The sequence below is a fragment of the Thunnus albacares genome, chromosome 18, assembly GCF_914725855.1.
Source record: "Thunnus albacares chromosome 18, fThuAlb1.1, whole genome shotgun sequence".
In the NCBI taxonomy this organism is placed as follows: domain Eukaryota; kingdom Metazoa; phylum Chordata; class Actinopteri; order Scombriformes; family Scombridae; genus Thunnus; species Thunnus albacares.
In genome coordinates this window covers 18,856,262-18,874,469 of record NC_058123.1, presented here as the reverse complement: position 1 = coordinate 18,874,469, position 18,208 = coordinate 18,856,262, and the positions used below count along the sequence as shown (strand labels likewise).

At 37.8% G+C, this 18,208-nt stretch overlaps 2 protein-coding genes across 2 annotated transcripts; one reads left to right on the top strand and one right to left on the bottom strand.

The window, feature by feature from the left end:
• The first annotated feature begins 188 nt into the window (after positions 1-188).
• Positions 189-4,012, top strand: arpc3 (actin related protein 2/3 complex, subunit 3). Its single transcript, XM_044333451.1, has 7 exons — positions 189-312; positions 689-788; positions 1,250-1,326; positions 2,007-2,075; positions 2,367-2,493; positions 3,137-3,231; positions 3,771-4,012. Exons 1-7 carry the CDS (start codon positions 307-309, stop codon positions 3,831-3,833), a joined length of 537 nt encoding a protein of 178 aa, XP_044189386.1. The 5' UTR covers positions 189-306; the 3' UTR covers positions 3,834-4,012.
• A 150-nt stretch (positions 4,013-4,162) lies between these two features.
• LOC122968313 (ubiquitin-conjugating enzyme E2 G1-like) lies at positions 4,163-7,998 on the bottom strand. Its single transcript, XM_044333452.1, has 6 exons — positions 7,765-7,998; positions 7,216-7,318; positions 7,007-7,104; positions 6,151-6,329; positions 5,501-5,612; positions 4,163-5,345 (listed from the first exon to the last, which is right to left on the bottom strand). Exons 1-5 carry the CDS (start codon positions 7,805-7,807, stop codon positions 5,526-5,528), a joined length of 510 nt encoding a protein of 169 aa, XP_044189387.1. The 5' UTR covers positions 7,808-7,998; the 3' UTR covers positions 4,163-5,345; positions 5,501-5,525.
• Between the last annotated feature and the right edge of the window lie 10,210 nt (positions 7,999-18,208).

Here is an 18,208-nt window from a genome sequence, read left to right as displayed (position 1 = left end):
GTAAATCCATCCCTTAAAAGCAGATTTTTGATGAGCACAGAGAAACTTTCCACTTTCAACATATTAATATGAAAATATCCATCCAGAGTCAAACTCTGCACAGTGAAGCTCAAACATTCAACTGTGGGAACGAGAAGAAAAACATATTTTTGAGTGGAGGGGTGTTAGCGCCCCCGTGTGGCTGTCTCGCAGGTTGACATGTGGCCACTTCCTGTAAAACTGAAGGGTGGGACAAGCGGAAGCAGCGTCCTGCGGTGCTAATATTTTTCTCTTGCTGAGCAGTTGGATTGATATTTATCACTCAACATGCCGGTGAGTAAATACCACATCGTAACTAGCGAGCATAAGCTTTTACATTGATGTTTAGTATAAAAAATGTGTACAGAAACTCCACTTGGTGATGCTAGGGCCTCCGAGCTGATGTTAGCTTTGATGACGAGTCTCGTTAGCATAGTTGGCTAGCAACGTCAACATTTGCTCGCAATTTAGTAATGTTAGAAATGTCAAAAATCATAAATTCGCCGCTGTAACTTAGCTGCTAACGCCGCCTAGTTTAGTATCTATAAAAATATGTTGCTCGGCACTGTGAGAGCATAGCCGGTGAGCGGAGAAGAGGTGGCACTGATGCTATTTGCCCGAAAACTACTTAGTAAAGGTGTGTGACACCAATATTTTCTCTCTTGCTCAGGCGTATCACTCAAACTTGATGATTCCTGAAACCAGGCTGGTGGGGAATATGGCTCTGCTCCCCCTCAAAACCCAGTTCAAGGGACCAGCCAGAGGAGACGGTAAGGCTGTGTTATCATTTTAATTACCCCAAAGTGGAGCAAATCACTCTCAATCACAAATATAACTAAACACGTTAAGTTTTTGATTGCTTATTCACTTGCATAAAGTCAGTTTTGTGCAGGGTTTATGTTTAGATATGACACGTTACTCAGTTCCTGATACATCAACTTCACTTCCATATATGGCCTGAAGAGCGAAACCTCAAGTTTAACTTCTTCAATAATGTCTTTTGACACTCAGTTTCCAGCTTGCTATTTAAACATGTAATAATTCACAGAAGTCAGGAATAATGAGTGCCAGTATGAGCCACTTTTCAAGTTATGACAAATTTAGTGATTACAAATGTATATCTAACAAAAGCAATTGGATTTGGCCACTTGAAATGGCTGCTCAACAGCCTTTTAAAAGGCAGCACAAACAACAAATTTATTTATTGATACCTTTTTTTTTTGTATTTCAGGCATAGAGTCAGACATCATTGATGAGGCTATCTACTACTTCAAGGCCAATGTTTTCTTCAAGAACTACGAGATCAAGGTAAGAAACCTATTGTTAATTGCAATAGCAGCTTGCATTTATCCCTCATTCAAGGCGACCGGGATGTTTAAAGAAAATTATCATTTGTGTGTGTGCATAAAACAGTGCTAATTCCTTATTTGTGGCCCCATCTCACACTGTTGTTATTGTGACTGTAAATAGTCCGAAAAAAATGAAGAGGATTGAAATTATCTTATTTCGCCATCAAATTTCACTGCACAACTGCTTATTTGCAAGTTGTGCAGCTAGTGTGAGTTTAAACATGTTTCAAAAATAACGATCCATAACATTTCACTTGCTGTAGGCATTGGACTGAGTCAAATCTGACAAACATGAGAGAAAAGTGTAGAGTTTGTTCACTGACAGTTAAGATATTTTCGTGACGGACCAGCATGTACCTCACTAGTATGCCTGTTCCAGTATGTGTTTTCTCTTCCTCATCTGTGTGTGTGTGTGTGTGGATGTGTCTTCAAGCAGCTGTGTACTTCGCTCTTTTCACAGCTTGCCTCAGCTTGCTTCCTCCCATTCCCTTAAGCAATGCATAGTTGCTTAGGATTTAAACTATGCAACCTGTTACTGTTCAGACCTGACTGGAACTGGACAAAATACACTTTTTTTTTTTTTAGTCTGAAGTATTTCAGCTACTAATTTGTGCATATATGTGTTTGTATTTCTTTCAGAATGAGGCGGACAGGACGCTGATCTATGTCACACTGTATATTTCTGAATGCCTAAAGAGGCTACAGAAGGTAAATTGCATATTTGTTACTGCACAGTGTTAACAGTGTTGGACATCTGCATTTTACATTGTTTTCATACAAATCTGTAAAAACACGTGTCTTAAAACAGGGGCTCTCAACATTAGATGTTTTTTAGGAAGTCATTAGATGATAACAAGAATATGAAGTGCCTTTCCTCACATACAGGAAGTAAGAATTTGTGTTCGAATGACTATTTAAATCAGTGCTAATAAAGCAGGTGAGCTTAGTTTTATTTGTTGATCTTACCCTCTGCATTGGTGCATGTGTTGCTCTTTGCAGTGTAGCTCCAGGAGCCAGGGAGAGAAGGAGATGTATACTCTGGGCATCACCAACTTCCCCATTCCTGGAGAACCTGGCTTCCCTCTCAATGCCATGTACAGTAAACCTGCAAACAAGCAGGAGGAAGGTAAGAACCAGCACCATAAACAAGGGTTTATAGCAGTCGGCCTGCCTGAGGATGTTTACCTAGCATTAAAAAAACAAAACAAAACAAAAAAAACAGCAGAATGGTATTTCAATGCCCTCTACTCTAAATTGGCTCAGATATCCTTGTACCCTTCTCCCATATCAACTAATTCCCAGCCTGAAGTAATATCAAGCCAAAAATAGCAGTGCTGACCACGGTCCATCAGCTTCAAGGATCTGAGGTTGGAAGTGCTGCGTCATGCTTGTGTGGTGTCCCTCAGCCTCGTTCTTATACAGTATCAGCACCATTATTCATTTAGATCAGCCTAAATATGCAGTCATCCTGAGATGACTGTGGAGTGAATCCTATCTGAATTGCCAGAACTGTGTTTTTCCCTTTTACTTCTGTATATAATGCATGCATTCTTCTCTAAAGATAATAAAATGTTAAAGGTGGTAGGTCAATAATTTAAACTGCTTTATAATTATACACTTCTTTTAACTTTTGATGTAATTCATTTAGTATGAAATGTCCTGGGGCTCTTTTGGTACAAACGTTTTCATATTAATGATGTGAACAGTTAAACAGTAGTTGATAATGTTGGTGGCTATGGTGATAATACCGGCTCTGCAACCTTTTCCAGAGACAATGAGGGCGTACCTCCAGCAGATCCGCCAGGAGACCGGCTTGAGGCTATGTGACCGTGTGTTTGACCCCCAGACAGACAAACCCAGCAAGGTGAGTCCAACATCTCCAAAATAACACCTTTTTATATGCAAATAGCACTTGCAACAGGTAATTTGCAATTCTGACTTCAAAACCCGGACATGCGAAGACAAAAAGCATTGTGGTCAAATCGGCTCTGACTCATATTTCCTGTGTTAAATTAAAAACTGTCAGGGCCACGTAACCTTGCACTCTGTTAACTGTATCCATGGTAATTAGATATATTAGTTTTAATGTGTAATAAGACGTACTTGAGAAGAGGAAATTGTAGAATTGGATACAGAAAAGAATTGAATAATAGCTGCTATGTGTGGATCTTCAGATTTAGTAGATGGAGCATTAACATAGAACATCTACTGTATCAATATAGGTTGTATCACCAGGTTGAGTACAGGTTCCATGTTGGACTTCCAAATGTATTTCTGCCCTAAAACCATATGCATCATGTTGTAAATAAAGAATTGGTGCCTAATTGTTTTTTTTATATTATTTTGTCACAGGTACCTTGAGTGCAGGCATTTCAGAAACTTATCTTATCTTGTTTCTTTCAGTGGTGGGTGTGCTTTGTCAAGAGGCAGTTCATGAACAAGAGTCTGTCAGCTCCTGGACAGTGAGCGACTTTGGACCTGTGAGATGGATGGATCTTTCTTGGGGTTGGGTGGGAGGGGTCTGCTTTTGTGATGCCAAGATGATTTTATACTCTTTGAGTTCAAGGATATGTCTTTGCTTATCTGGATGTTGTTCGTATTGAGCTGGTGCTTAATTCAATAAAGCAATCATGGATATTGGAAAATTGTGGTACTGCACTTAATTAATCCTTTTAACATTGCATGTGCTTTGAACAAATTAAGTTAATCTAAATGTAGATTTCAGTGAGTTGTAGACATGTTAATATAAGAATGAACTTGTACAGGGGAGAGATAAAAATATTTCACCAAAGCAGTCAAGTGTCCACACTGAGCTTTATTACTTGCTTTCACAATCTAACATTCATTGACCTTAAAAGTGGGTACAACTATGTACCTGTTATTCATCAATCGATGCCCTTATTTAGCACAAAAAACTGCTATCACCACTGTGTTCCTCTTGATCAGGAGATCCTTCTGTTTTCACAGCAGACATGTTGAGTTGTCATAGTAGGAAAAGCACAGGTGTTACTAATAACATAACAATGGCGATGCTGTATTCAAGCCTCCCAGTGAGCCAGCATGCACAATAGCAGGATGCTGAAACCAAAGCAGCTAAATGGCATTCATCCATCATTCATTTTATTATGTGCACCAGCTTTTCATACTGTTACAAGTCAAAAATGTTTTCTGTGAAAAAGTGAAGTGCTACAGAACTACACCAACACACTGCCTGGTGTATGGCAATTTCTCTGTACATGTGCAATGTTAAAAACATCTACAGTTTTTTTTTCCCAGCAAGAACAAATAGTTTATTTACACAGGTAAAAAAATGTAGCATGTTCATTACAAAAAAAATATTTATTGGTGTGTTCTCTTTGGTTTTTCCACTATAGTTTTTTTGGACTCGATACAAGCCTTCAGATGAGTCCTCACTAAAGATAGGTTTCCTTCGCTGGCAGTCAAAAGTTAAGGCAGCGCTGGGTGATAAGTTTCCCCTTCAGGGAAAGAAGAGACACTTTCTCTGCACAATAATTTAAATGTGCAGGGAAAAGAAAGCCAGTGTCTGTATCTCCATCTCTTCAATGACTGCAAATACTCAAAAGTGCATAATCGATGAAATAACTGTAGACTGGATGGCTCAGTGTGGCAGGCTGAAAATAAAAGTAAACACCTCCAAAACAGACAATATGCATCTTCAAACAGTCTCACTCTAAATAAATAGGTAAATACAAAGTAAACTAAGTTTAGGAAATGGTGCATATATCAGAGGGGATATTTTCTCAAAACAGTATGTACGTAACAAGAGAAAGTAGGCCGTATATTCATCTTCTTGTGAATGAAATACTGATGCTTGACCAGAAATAGTGTTTTGGGTGACTGATGATGGATGTCTTCTGCTTCTTGGGTCACTAGTTGACACTGCAACAGTTCTGCCCCCTTTGTCTTCCTAGCCAACATAAGTGTAACCAGTTGTTCAATCCCCTGTGTAATTCCAACCTGAAACAAAATGAACAATCACAATTTGGTCAATCCTTCATTGGTTAAGAATAATATTGCGTAAAACTAGCACAACTGTTTGCTTGTTCTTTCACGGGTTCTCAATCATCATGTTTCCAAAAATACATCTCACTGTGACAGGTTGTTGTACTTACTGCGTTGGTGGCTTGGAGTGAGGCCTTAGTCAAAAGCCATCTCTTGACTCCTCCGAACACAGCGTGCCACCTTTTTCTTAAAAACTCCCTTAGGATCATCCCTCCATTCTTTCTGCAGGGCACAACATGCAAATAATCTCATTAGTAAAACCTTATTTCCTCTTGTACTTAGTTTCTTGTTACTTTTTGGCCACACATTTTACACAAAAATGTAACAGCACACCTGACTGATGTTTTCTTCATTTCAAACTGTTTGAACTATTGCCTTTTTCTTTCTCCAGGGAGCACCTCTAAATAAAGTGATAAGCCCTTTTAACCCTTCCAAGGTACAGCATAGCCTTGACTGGTTGTAATTTTCCCCCCAGAGACCTACGTCACTCAGCCCACTTGTTTAGATTTCCATTTAAAGAACCAGACTAAACAATGGTGTCTTTTTACAGTGATTTCACGTATTTGTACCTTCAGATATTTTGCACCCTTCCTCACATGTACGTATATAATACTGAGATAAGGAATGAACAATCAGTTCCTATGGTCTTAGAGATTTTGCAATGTGTTTATTCAAATGCAATAAAGAATAATTTGGTTCAAATTTAGTCGTATCGATCATAAAAAAAAGAGCGTCCTTGTGTGAGGAAGTAGGTACTTACAGCCGCATCCACATTGGCAGGAGAGTCTCCATTGGGGTCTGCCAACATGGAGATAACACTGATCATGATGGTCTCCACTGTATGGATCGGCAGCCAGCGCTCCTCAGGCTTCTCATAGCCATACTTGTCCTCACCAGGTTCATGCAGGATGGAGATGCACACATCGCCGTTTTTTGCAACTGGCAGAAAAACGAAAAACATACACAGATTACTGACAAGTTTGAATTTCAGCACAAGATCAGATGCTACACTAGAGCTATATGTTTCTTAAAAAGTGGGAAAAGTCAAACCTAATATACTTATGGTACAGCTAGTTAAAAGACTCTGTGAAAATCTTGTCAAGGAACAGCAGCCACAAACTAGTCACAACTGTTTCATTTGATTAAAATACCAATACAGAAATGTGTGACCACTCCGCCTTTTCTAAATAAGTTAAACATAAAGGAATAGTAATTAATTATTGATAGTCATTCACCCTAAAAGAGGCGAAGCATATATTTATATGATCACTGGCGATGTTAAGATACAGATTAACAGGATCTTTTCTCATACATTTTAAATAATATAAACTTTTTTGCAATGGAAAATCAACAGAACTTAAAATATGATCTGTACAAACTTTTGACTGGTACTGTATATAAAATATGTATATAAAAAAACTCTTATAAAAATACAAATAGTAAATGTACAAATAGTACAAATACTTACTTAAATTGAAGACTGAAATTCAACCTGGTTTAATAAAAGCAGTATTTATTTAATAATTGTTTTCACACTAAATTGATTTCAATTACTTTTCTTCATGCTGTTAAATTGATAAATTGATGATACTGATACACAGTGGCCTGGTCCTTACCATTTGGATGCCAGATTTCTGTGATGAACTTCATCTTAGGAGGCCTCAGAGGATAATCCCGGGGAAAGGTTAAACTGGCTTTAAAGAAACCTCCTTCACTACAAATGAGAAAGAGGATGGTGTTAAGATAAGGGAGGATGTTATTGTGAGTGAACATAAAGCTGAGCGAAAAACTGCTTCACAATTCACTAATAAATAATTTCACTCACAATAGTGTGTCTTGAGGTCCGATGACGACCACTTCCCACTGATAGATGTCATCATCATCTACAAGACCTGCAGAAAAGCCTTCCACTGGGTTCTTGTTGAGCTCTGAAATATAAGATACACTTAATCAGATGTATTTTCCCCCCAATTAAGTTCTTATCAAACATGTATAATATCAACATGGAGTCAATGCAGTAATCCGTGGATTTGGGGCAAACAAATATCAATTTATTGGCAGCAAAAATGTCCCTAATGTTATTTAGCTACACACTGTGGGAAAAGCACTGAGTGTGTCATGGTGATGTTGAAATACCTCCAGTACTTGTTGAGCAACAGCTAGCGTTAGCATCGCCGTCATATCCTTGCTAACAGCTGCTATCTGCACACGTGCATTTTAACTTACTTGTCATTTGCTGTAAAAACGTAAAACTGGCCAAACAAAATAACAGCCAAGTGAAATGTTGCCCCTTTGAGATTAAATTAGAATAACGTTATAAATTAGCCAAATGTGCTACAACTTCAGTAGCAACAGTTAGCTAACGTTAACTTACCTGCTAATTGTTTACGTAGTAGTAACGAGGACTGCTCCGTCATTTTTATAGTAATATCTCTTAATCTCTGTTATTTGTATGAACTAACGCTTAGTAACTGTCAAGCTGCCAACACGGATAAATGAAACATTGGGCAAAGAAGGTAAAGCACACCGTCCACGTTTCCTCCTCTCTCTCTCTGTCTGTGTCTGAAAACAGCAACAACATGAAGAGGAAGTTAATAGAGTTATTTTGCCCTCAGTAAAACCTCACAGGCAACTAGCTGTTTGTGCTCACGGGTTGTGTGCTGTCCCTACTAAATTCCACCGATTAAATGATACGTGTCAGGCAGAGTTAGGGCCATAGCTCATATATGGAACTGTTCATCTTGGCAAAAGAGCAGGAATTTATAGCCCACACACACCCAGATAGTTTTACCTGTGAGGCTATATCCAGGGCAAAAATCTACCAATTCTTCTTCTTTGTGTGGCTTCCGCAGCAGGCCGCAGACCCTCATTGGTGCTTTGATGCATCAGATGGTTTGTAAAGAGCACTACACATTCTTTTCACTCTAGGCCTCACATCCCTTTGTGCAGACCTGTACAGAAATACTACAGTATATGGTCAACAGGTATATGGGCTGTCATGTCTGCATACTTGTGTGTACTTTTGGTCCATAAAGATAAGGTTTTTTTCCAGTTATTGTTTTGTGGAAGTACTTTACTGTCCTGCAGCCAAGTTCCAACATCTGGCAAAAAAACCTTCCCAGGAGATTGGAGGCTGTTATAGCAGTTTATTTGCAGCAATCACCAGTGGCGGAATGTAACTAAGTACACTAACTTGACTGTTGGATTTGTATTCCACTACAATTCAGAGGGAAATATTGTACTTTTTACGCCACTGCATTTATTTGACAGCTTTAGTTACTTGGAAAAGCATAAAAACATAAAATCAGTGCTTCCCAACTCTGTATAAAAAATCAGTGTGAAGGTGGGTTTTTTTTTCTTCATTCCTGCTCTATTAATCATCTCATGACCCCTCTGATTTATCTTGTGACCTTCAGGTTGGGAACCACTGGATTAAACTACCTAACTGTGCGTAATAATTTAATATAATGTTTGGGCCCACTGCTCTTAACCTCTTATACTGTACCATATTTATTCTACTGGATATTTTCTCACAACTCTCTCAGTTTTATTCATTTCTCTCTTTGCATTATCACATGTTTCATTCCTGTATAAAGAGGTGCAACAAATTGTAAATGTACCAGTTTATCCTCAAAATATCAACAAATCTGTTAATTTTATGCACATTAGCATTTGGGCTCCTTCATTCTATTTTAAATTATAATCCAACTTTCACTAAATGTCATGAACTCATTTGCATCCTGACTGACACCCTCACTCATAGCTCTCCCCTGACAAAGCCTTTTGTATTTCTTTCATATATTTGTGCAACTCCTTTATGACGGCCTCTGACTCCTCCAGGAATTTCTCTGCTGCTTCAACCAGTGCTCCAGTCACCTTAGGTCTTTTACTGACTTGTCTATTTTTTTTGCCCACAGCCATCCATCATAAATGCAGAGAAAAGGCGGTGGTTTTAATCAAATATGTATCAGAAGGAGTTTCTACTTTAGGTTGGTCTTTAGTTTGGTGTTTTCCTGCACACTCACTGAACCCGCTGTCATCCTCACTTTCCTTTTCAAGCATTTACATATGCTCTTTCACACATCTCTCACATCATCTTGCATCCCTGCAGGCCACAGCGCTGTGACAAAGCCCTAAATATTTAAAAGAGGACAAGGCAAGGTGTATAAATTCTTCTGTTTGATAAATCATCATCAGTCAAGCATAGCGTTTGTTCCAGTTGAAAAGTCACGCCTGCAGCGACTGATTGACATCAGTGATTTCATCCTGGCTTCACAATCACTGACTTGTTCTCCAGCTGTTTAGCCATCAGCTGACTTGTAACTACCAATCATATGCATGCAGATGTACAGTGCAGCTTTCTTTTACAATTATGTCAAACATACAAAACATAGCAATAAAAAAAGAAAGAAGAAAGAAACAACAACAATAATAATAAAAACAGAGAAAAACAGAAAAAAGGAAAAGAAGAAAACTACTTATGCTTTACAGTTTGGTCATTCCTAAGTCCCAACCTTTGAAAATCCTCCATGGGGCTCATTTTCAGTCCATAAATGGAGACTACATCTTTTCAAAGTCCTTGGATTTCCCTTTAATGTAAATGATAATTTTTTTCCATAGATAACGAGCTTGAAATTCCTTTTAGCCATTGGCTCAGAGATGGCTTTAGTGCCTTTTTCCTGCACATAGCAACTGTATATATGGTATGAAGATAACAAAAATATACCAAGAACCACCTTTTTCTTCTCACAACTTAAGTTACAAACAGTACTGTAGGAAATATGCCAAGTGAACACAACTTGGGGCATAATTAGTGATGTGGGAGACATTATATCACTTTCTTCCAAAAATGTTTGATATCAGGACATTCCCATGAATAATGGTATACTGTCCCTTTATCTCTGTTACATTTAATGCTCTGATCTGGGATGTTTGGACTGAACTTGTGTAGCCTATAAGGAGTAATATAGGTTCTCATTAACCGGCCATTTTAATTTGATACCTCTCACTAGGACTTATGCCAGTGCTGTTTGCTGACTTATGTGCTATATTTATCGCTCATGTATGTGTCTATTAATGGGTAAATTACTCTCCCAGCAGACTCCTTCTTGCTGCATGGATTCTTTGAGCAATCCCTCAAAAGGTACAGCCTCTTCCACCAAATGTAACTGTGTAACCATTCGCTATAAACTGCCAATTCCATTGACACCAGTGTCTCTGATTGAAATACTCTAAACTGACAATTATTGATTTTATTTTTTCCCTTTGCACCTCATCTTCTGGTCTTAAACTAATGCATAGATGATAATGATAAAAGAAATTTCTGTGTCAACATCATTAAAGATTCTTTTAGAGGCTTTACGACTGTTGGGAATGTAGCTGTCAACTATCGTTTTATTTAAGAGTGGTGCAGTACTTTCAAGGTTTGGCCTGTTTGGGCTTCCACCATTTATTTGCCTCTATCTGTAACATGTAAACAGAAACAAAGTTTTTACAAAATGCAATTTAAAAAGTCCCTTCCAACACATGTATCTTTTGCAATGAATTATAAAAGAAGACAAACACACCAGGAATGCAGTGTAGAAACAACTATTTTATAACGTAATGTGGCTTTTGGGAAATACCACAGACATAAGGGAGTAGCTACATAGTTACTGTATATATGTAGGTCTCAGTTATATGAGGTAATGATGCTATTAAACATTGTATCATTAGGCCATGATATAGTACATCGATGCTTGAAATGCTGCATGCTTTTGCCTCTGTGCATATTCTCAAAGAGGATACAGAGCCCTGGTCAGTGGCTAATAGCAGGTAATTTGTTGCATTGATTAAAGCTGTCTCATTGCTGTTCTGAGGTCGAAGCCAAATTGGACTGCACAATTGATACTACTTAAACAGAGAAAGTGAATGAGCTGCTGACCTACACCTCTTTACTTTAGAATTTACTATGAAATGGAAGATTAGATTAAGAGTAGTTTTAAATGTGCTCACTACAAGTGATTGAATTGTATCTGTATAACTTGAAAGAGTGGAAATCATTGATGTGTTGACTGTATTTTCTGTGAAATGACATTAAGTTCTGATGAGAAAAAAATCAAGTGGCAGTGTGTGACTGGGCTCTGAGATTCACTTAAATTATTTATGTTACTTTCAGCCAGGTTGAAGATAGTCAAAGCTAGGGACCACTTGAAGGCCTTATATTACTAGCTTCAAAACACAACCAACTTTCAAATTCCAGCTCCTATGGTTTAGGATTGGGTGTATCACGCAAACATCATTATGCCTTTATGGTCGCGACCCAGACTTTTACAGTCTGCGTATTATTTTCACTGCTCTATTAAAAAAAGAAGAGTTTGTCTGGTACTCATGGACCGTCTGGCTCTGTACTCAGTGGGCAACATTGTATCTTTGAATGTTGAAAGGGAGTTATGGCAGTTTGAGCCTTAGGCACTTGCTTGCAAAAATAGTCCAGGTGGACGAGCCCTTGCTGATTCAAGTGCTACTCATCACACTGTACCATCCATGAAAAAAGGATCAAAGCTAATCTGGACACCCACGGTTATGCACAAAGTGGTTGGAATAGATCCAGTCTCACCTGTGAATTTGAGACCTTGTACTGTTGCTTTTAATGGGTTTTAAACTGAAACTTCAGAAATGTTAGTTGACTTAGTTGTTAATGAACAAACCAGCATGTGCCAGATGACTTGTTTCTCTAAATCTGTTCATGCCTACAGTCATCAAAACAGGTGTTATTTGGCATAATCTGTCAACAATGTTGCTGTCATCTTTCAGACTTACTCTGATAGTTATTAGTATTCAAACATCTTACACTGGCTTGTTAAATGTGCTGTTGTTTCACGACTGATGCTGTAATGTTTGTAGATCTGACCTGAGATTCCTTTGGTTAATTAGACTGCATAGAACCATTCAAAATATTGGTGCATAAGGTCTGGAAAGAAATACAGTTGTGAGCAACTGAGATCTTTACTTCTACTCATAAAACTGTAAAATACTGTGGTGCCAGAAAGTCACTGTCATGGTGCTAAAGCAATTAGCGAAAGGGTTGTTACCACTATTGCACTAAGAGCTAGTGGGATTACTCACTCTCTTGGGACTATGATAGTGTTGTAAAAAGGGTCACTATGATTTATTGCCTGAAACAAACGGTGTGTTTTTGGTTTTTTTGTATACCTTATTACTCAGGAAATTAAATGATGGATATTGAAAAAGTAATTATTAAATTATAACATCAGAGGTGCAGAGGTTATGTGCTCATTTCCACCTGTTTGTTTTTCATTAACTGTGACACACATATGTCAAAACTATTGACATGAAATTTGCAGTGCACATTCAAGCACCAGCAGGGGAAAAACTATTGATTCTTAGTGACCCTCTGACCTTTCCTCCAGCAGTGTTCGTAAACTACATCGACAAGGAATGCAGGTTCTGAGCTCAGCATCAGGGGTCCCAAGATGGCTTGACTGTTAGTGGTCAGTCCATGTGAGCAAAATAAAATATAGAACTGCATAAAAATACATTTTAAAGTTTGACGGAAGAAGATGTCAGTTTACTTTAATTAATGAAATTTAGTTCTGTTTATCAAATGGTATTTAGCATTATTAGTTCACTTATTTAGCAGATTAACAGTTAAAATCAAAAACCTCTTCAACCATTCAACTAATAAGTAATAATAACTAATAAGCCATTGTATCTTTTAAACTTGTGTATTTTAATCACTCTGTGGGTTTTAACAATGACTGGATTTTTTTTCTGGGGTGGTGAAAAATAGTTGATTTACAATGCTGCACTGTGGACAGTTTGTAGTCAAAATAAAAGAAAAAGCCTAAAAGCAATTTCCTTCAATTGGTTGTAAAAATGACTTAATTTCATCTTGCTGATACCTTGTTCTTCTTTCAGCGCTGAGGAACGAAAGGGCTCACTTCTTGTATTCAACAAATTTCATCACAGAGCGGAGCTCACTGAAGGGAAAACATCAGGGAAGGGCTTTATAGAACTGAATACATCCTGTTTGAACATTTCCACCCCATGGAGAGAGACATAGAAGGAGACTGTGTTTGAATGTTTCAGCACCATGGAGAGAGATTGTAGCTATCCCTATTCACCGTTTCACTATTCTCTACATGATTAACACTCAATACAAAGCACACTTAGGAATCATTATCATTTTGGTCCAGAACAGGTGTAGTGTTGCATATCAGTAATTTTGACATCTATCCAAGGCAAAGCATTGCTTGTGATTTTTTAGAAAAAGTAGTCTACAGACAAAAAGTCGATATCCATTTCTATATTTTTTTCATTGTCATCCTTGCATCCCCATGAACACCACACAATAGAGTTGTTGGTACTTAGATATGAAACTAATTTTGGCTGACTAGCTTCTTTATCACAAGACTGATTATTATAAGCATTTTATAGAGTTGAGCAATTATCACATCTATAATCCCAGCAGCCTGAACCACTTAGCAGCAGCTCAAGTAAACACCATTATCTTTAAGAAATACATACATCTCTTCAACAACATCAAATTGTCTTGCAAGACATCAAATTGTCTTGTTGTTTTCAGTTTCTTAAGTGGTTTATTTAAAGAATTTCATTTCCTTTGTATGGGAAATTATACATTCTGTAAATGTGAAATTCATTATTGGGCTTACATAGGCTGTTGCATATACCCCACCTCAACAATCGCCCACCAGTAGGCAGATATCAAGTATAAATAGATAAATAGACAAACTGTCAAATTATCTATCTCAGTTCTTTTATGATGAACAGTCCATTTGTAGTTGCCACAGACTTGACTTCAAAAGAAAGGGGAAATTCATATTTAGAAATCAGTTGTGATGTGACATGTGAGTGATGTGCAATTTGAATAACATATAGATCAACAAGAACAAGAGGATAAGGAGCAGAAGGACAAAGACATTCACTTTAAATTTAAAAAAGCACCCTGTTTACAAAAGATCCAGTGCACCTTGGTGGGGTGATACATTCCAATAGATGGCAGTGTGACCCACATTTTCAATGGAAAGCTTCCATGTCTTCAAATATGGATGAGTTTAAGATTACAACCTGCAACTTCTGTGATTTGCATTGTTTGACAGTTTACCTATTTATCTGTTGTTTTTTTTCTATCCAGACAAAGTTGCTGAGCATACAATTTTCTGTACAATCTCGCTTGACAAACACACAAGAGAGCAGCCTTCTGAGACCGCCAGTGATTCTTGTAAAGTAAATGTGTTGAGATAAGAACATCACTTTTCCTATCCAACATCCTTCCTGATCATCTGGGGAACTACAGCAGCAATCTTGCAGTCGCATGACTGTTGTTCTGACTTCCAGGGCACAGAAGATTTAGACTTAACATTAGAATGATTTGCCGTAGGTCATGGCGCGCAGGCTCATTATCCACCGATAGACAATAATATTCAGTATAACGCACATATAATGGAAAAGCCCAGGTTTATTGGACACATTCAGCAGAGTTTTAGACTGGATCATCAAGCATACAACTGAAAAAAACCCAACAACAGTATTTGATAAAATCCCAAATCTTTTGGTCCCAAAATATTTGGTAGTTTGATAGCTCTGTGTAACTCTTGCAGTGTATGTTTTATTTTCACATTGAAACGCCCCACTTTAAATAATGGAGCATTAAATCCCCCAGGGACAGCTCAACACCCTGCATGGCTGATTACATCCTGCTTTGATTTAAATGCACTCATCCCTCACAAACATCCTTGGAGTCCCCTGTTCTGCCCGGAAATTAGTGGACCAGTCAAAATGATTAATAAATGGCTGGTAAATAAATCTAATTTTGTCACTTTGCAGCCAACACATCACACTCTGGCATCCAATATCAGCGCGCCTTTCCATATTTGTGCAGAATTATTAAAAGATTTGTACAACGGTTTCCCCAGTATTCACAGAAATCTCTAAAGAAAATAGGCTTTCAGAGGCAAAGTCCATTGATGTTTTTTTGTTTTTTTTTTAACTCAACCTGCTTTTTATGGGTCAGATGTGAATAACTTGTCACATGAATCAGTAGAAAAGTTAACAGAGGCAGAGAAAAAGAAAAAAGGACTGTTATACAAAATTATTAATTTTTCTTGATTTTTTTTCTTTTTCTTTGTGAAAAACTGTAGTTCCATCACTATGGTCATCTAAAACTTTCAGTGTAACAAATCAGAGTAGAAAAAAAAAAATCATTCTTTTGTTTCACCGCTCACAACTCATGTCCACATTAAATCCATAACCTGTGATGAGAAGACATTTTTAGGGGTTACAAGCCAAAAAGCTTGGTAACCAGTGTTTAGACTAGACTTTGAGTCTGGCTTGTAACAAATAAAGATGATATCAGATGCTTGACCTTTTCATTTCAGATAAATATAGATTATCAGTATGACACATAATACATCACATAATACCCCTAGAGAGCAAATGAATATACTTGCAATATGCAAAATAGACTTCTGATGTGTTTTTTTATTGCCTGTTGACATTTCAGCACAGGACCTTTAAAAGTAAATATGCATTGTAAATATACACACTGTGGAAAAATGGGACAATACTTGCTGCTTTGTTCTTCTAAAAAAAAGAAAAAAAAACATTTGCCCTATGATTGAACATTGTGAAAGTAAAGTAATAGGCAGAGCCCCGCCTCAGGCTTATGACCAGGAATAGCTGTCCTGATTGTCCTCTCAGTTGGTGGTCATGAATGAGAGGCTTTGTGGGTTCCATGTTTATTATGTTCCTTTTTATTCACTTACACGGATACACAACAATCTATGACATAGAGGAAAACAAAATTGATTAACAAGATTACAGGATGAAAACAAGACTGGCCTGGATAATTCAACATCTAACAGGGATCATCCATGCACACGAGAAGGGGTTGAAAGTGAGGCTGGGTGTGTAAAATTAGTTTAATATCCTCCTGAAAAAGCATGGCACTTTGAAATATTAATCTACTTTTGGGAGGAGTATGATTATGTTGTATAACATACGGTTTTGAGATGGAAAGCTCTTTATCTAAGCAGCACAAGTGCCATTGATTTCAAATGGAAGACTTTTCCTCTTTTTTTCCTGCTTCAACTGTTTTAGAGCAAATCTCTATAAACGGAGGAGATGATATAAGATATTCTTAGTTGCTGCAGTTTTCAGTAGAAATTTGTTTCAATGGGTAATGATTGTTCCAAGGCATTTCAATGTGTTTATTTGTCTTCTGTGAAAAAGCCATTCTCTGTATGTCCTAAAGAGTTATTTGCTCCAAAATAGGCTCAATGACCTACTCCTGAAAATTAATTTACCATTGATGTTTCAGAGTGCACACATGGGAAATTCTCAAGTACAATAAGACTCAGGGGGCAGAAACAAGGTTACTGATAATCTCTGTCTGAGGAGCTGAGTTTTGATTTATTACGCCATGACATGACTGTAATGAACACAGGTGGTGCAACAAGAACAATGGTTAGTAGGGTATAATCGCATTTCGTCTCCCGCACCAACATGTCTGTTTTCTGTTGTCGTATTCTCAAGGTTTGGACAAATCTGACGAGGATGACACATTTTTATATAAATGTATATTTTTATTCAACACCTCTTTTGTTGGCTCAGTTTTTGACACCTCTCACAGTGTAATATATGTCTCTGTAGCCTTCCATCCATCACTTTATTCTACAAATGTTTTTTTTACACAGATCCAATAAATATGCAGTAAATATGCTTTTTGTGTGTTACTCCCAAACTATGTAGCAATCATTTGCTTCTCTCCTTTCACATGACAATACTGAAAACAATCATAAAATGTAATGTAAACTAGAAAGTTTCCAATTTCCTTAAGTTTCCACCTGCTGGCAACCTGTGCTTTTTTTGTGCAGGCACAGATTTCACAAGAACTCTATCGCCCACATCAAGTGTGTACTCTACCTCACAAGTCAAAACAGCCAACATCTTTGTGACCTCAAGAGCAAGATGACAGCATGCCCCTAGATATGATTTACATATTTTAATGTTGCGTAGGTGGAGTTGTAACCCCTACCCTCCCAAAAATACTCAAAAGGTGAAGAAAAAGTGACTTTAAGGCAGTTACATGTATTTGGGCCTCACATAGGCATGCTATTTATTCTTTTCCTTTTTGTAAAGTGCCCAACATACTTGCATGAAGCATGACATTAAGTTGTCCTACCAAACTTCCTTGTCCTAAATTCTGCCCGTTAAAGCACATATGGTTCTAATTACTACAGAGACATTCTGGGAATGAACAGAGAAGAGGATAGTGCTCCCGAAGGCTTTTAGCAATTTTGGGTGCTTGACTTCTCGAAATTGAAAAGATACATATGCAGCCTCCAGACTATACATTTCTCCAGAGAATTCAGTCAGTATGCTCGGGCTTTCAGCATAATTTGGAATCCAAGAGCTTGATCCCGGTTCTTCAGCGGTAATGGTGAGCGTATTCACCGTCCTGCAGGGCGCAGTTAGAAAGGACTGGGCATCGAATCCACTGATTTCTGATTTTCTGATCAACACTTTTGTCATTAACAGTGCGAGCTTCAGTTTAGAGAGAAGATTGAGAGGCAGCTGAAAAGAGTCTTTTTTGTGTGTGTCTTATTTTGCCGTAGTTGAATTGAGCTATTGATTGGGATAGTTGATATTCCATACTGTGGAGCTTTGTCCTTACCCAAAGCATTTTCTTATTTTCTTGACATTCACATGTTAAAATCTGACTGTTGCTGTTTAAAGACACAGGTTGCTTGACATCAAAGACAGCCTCAGTCTCCGCCACAAGTAAGAGGGGCAAT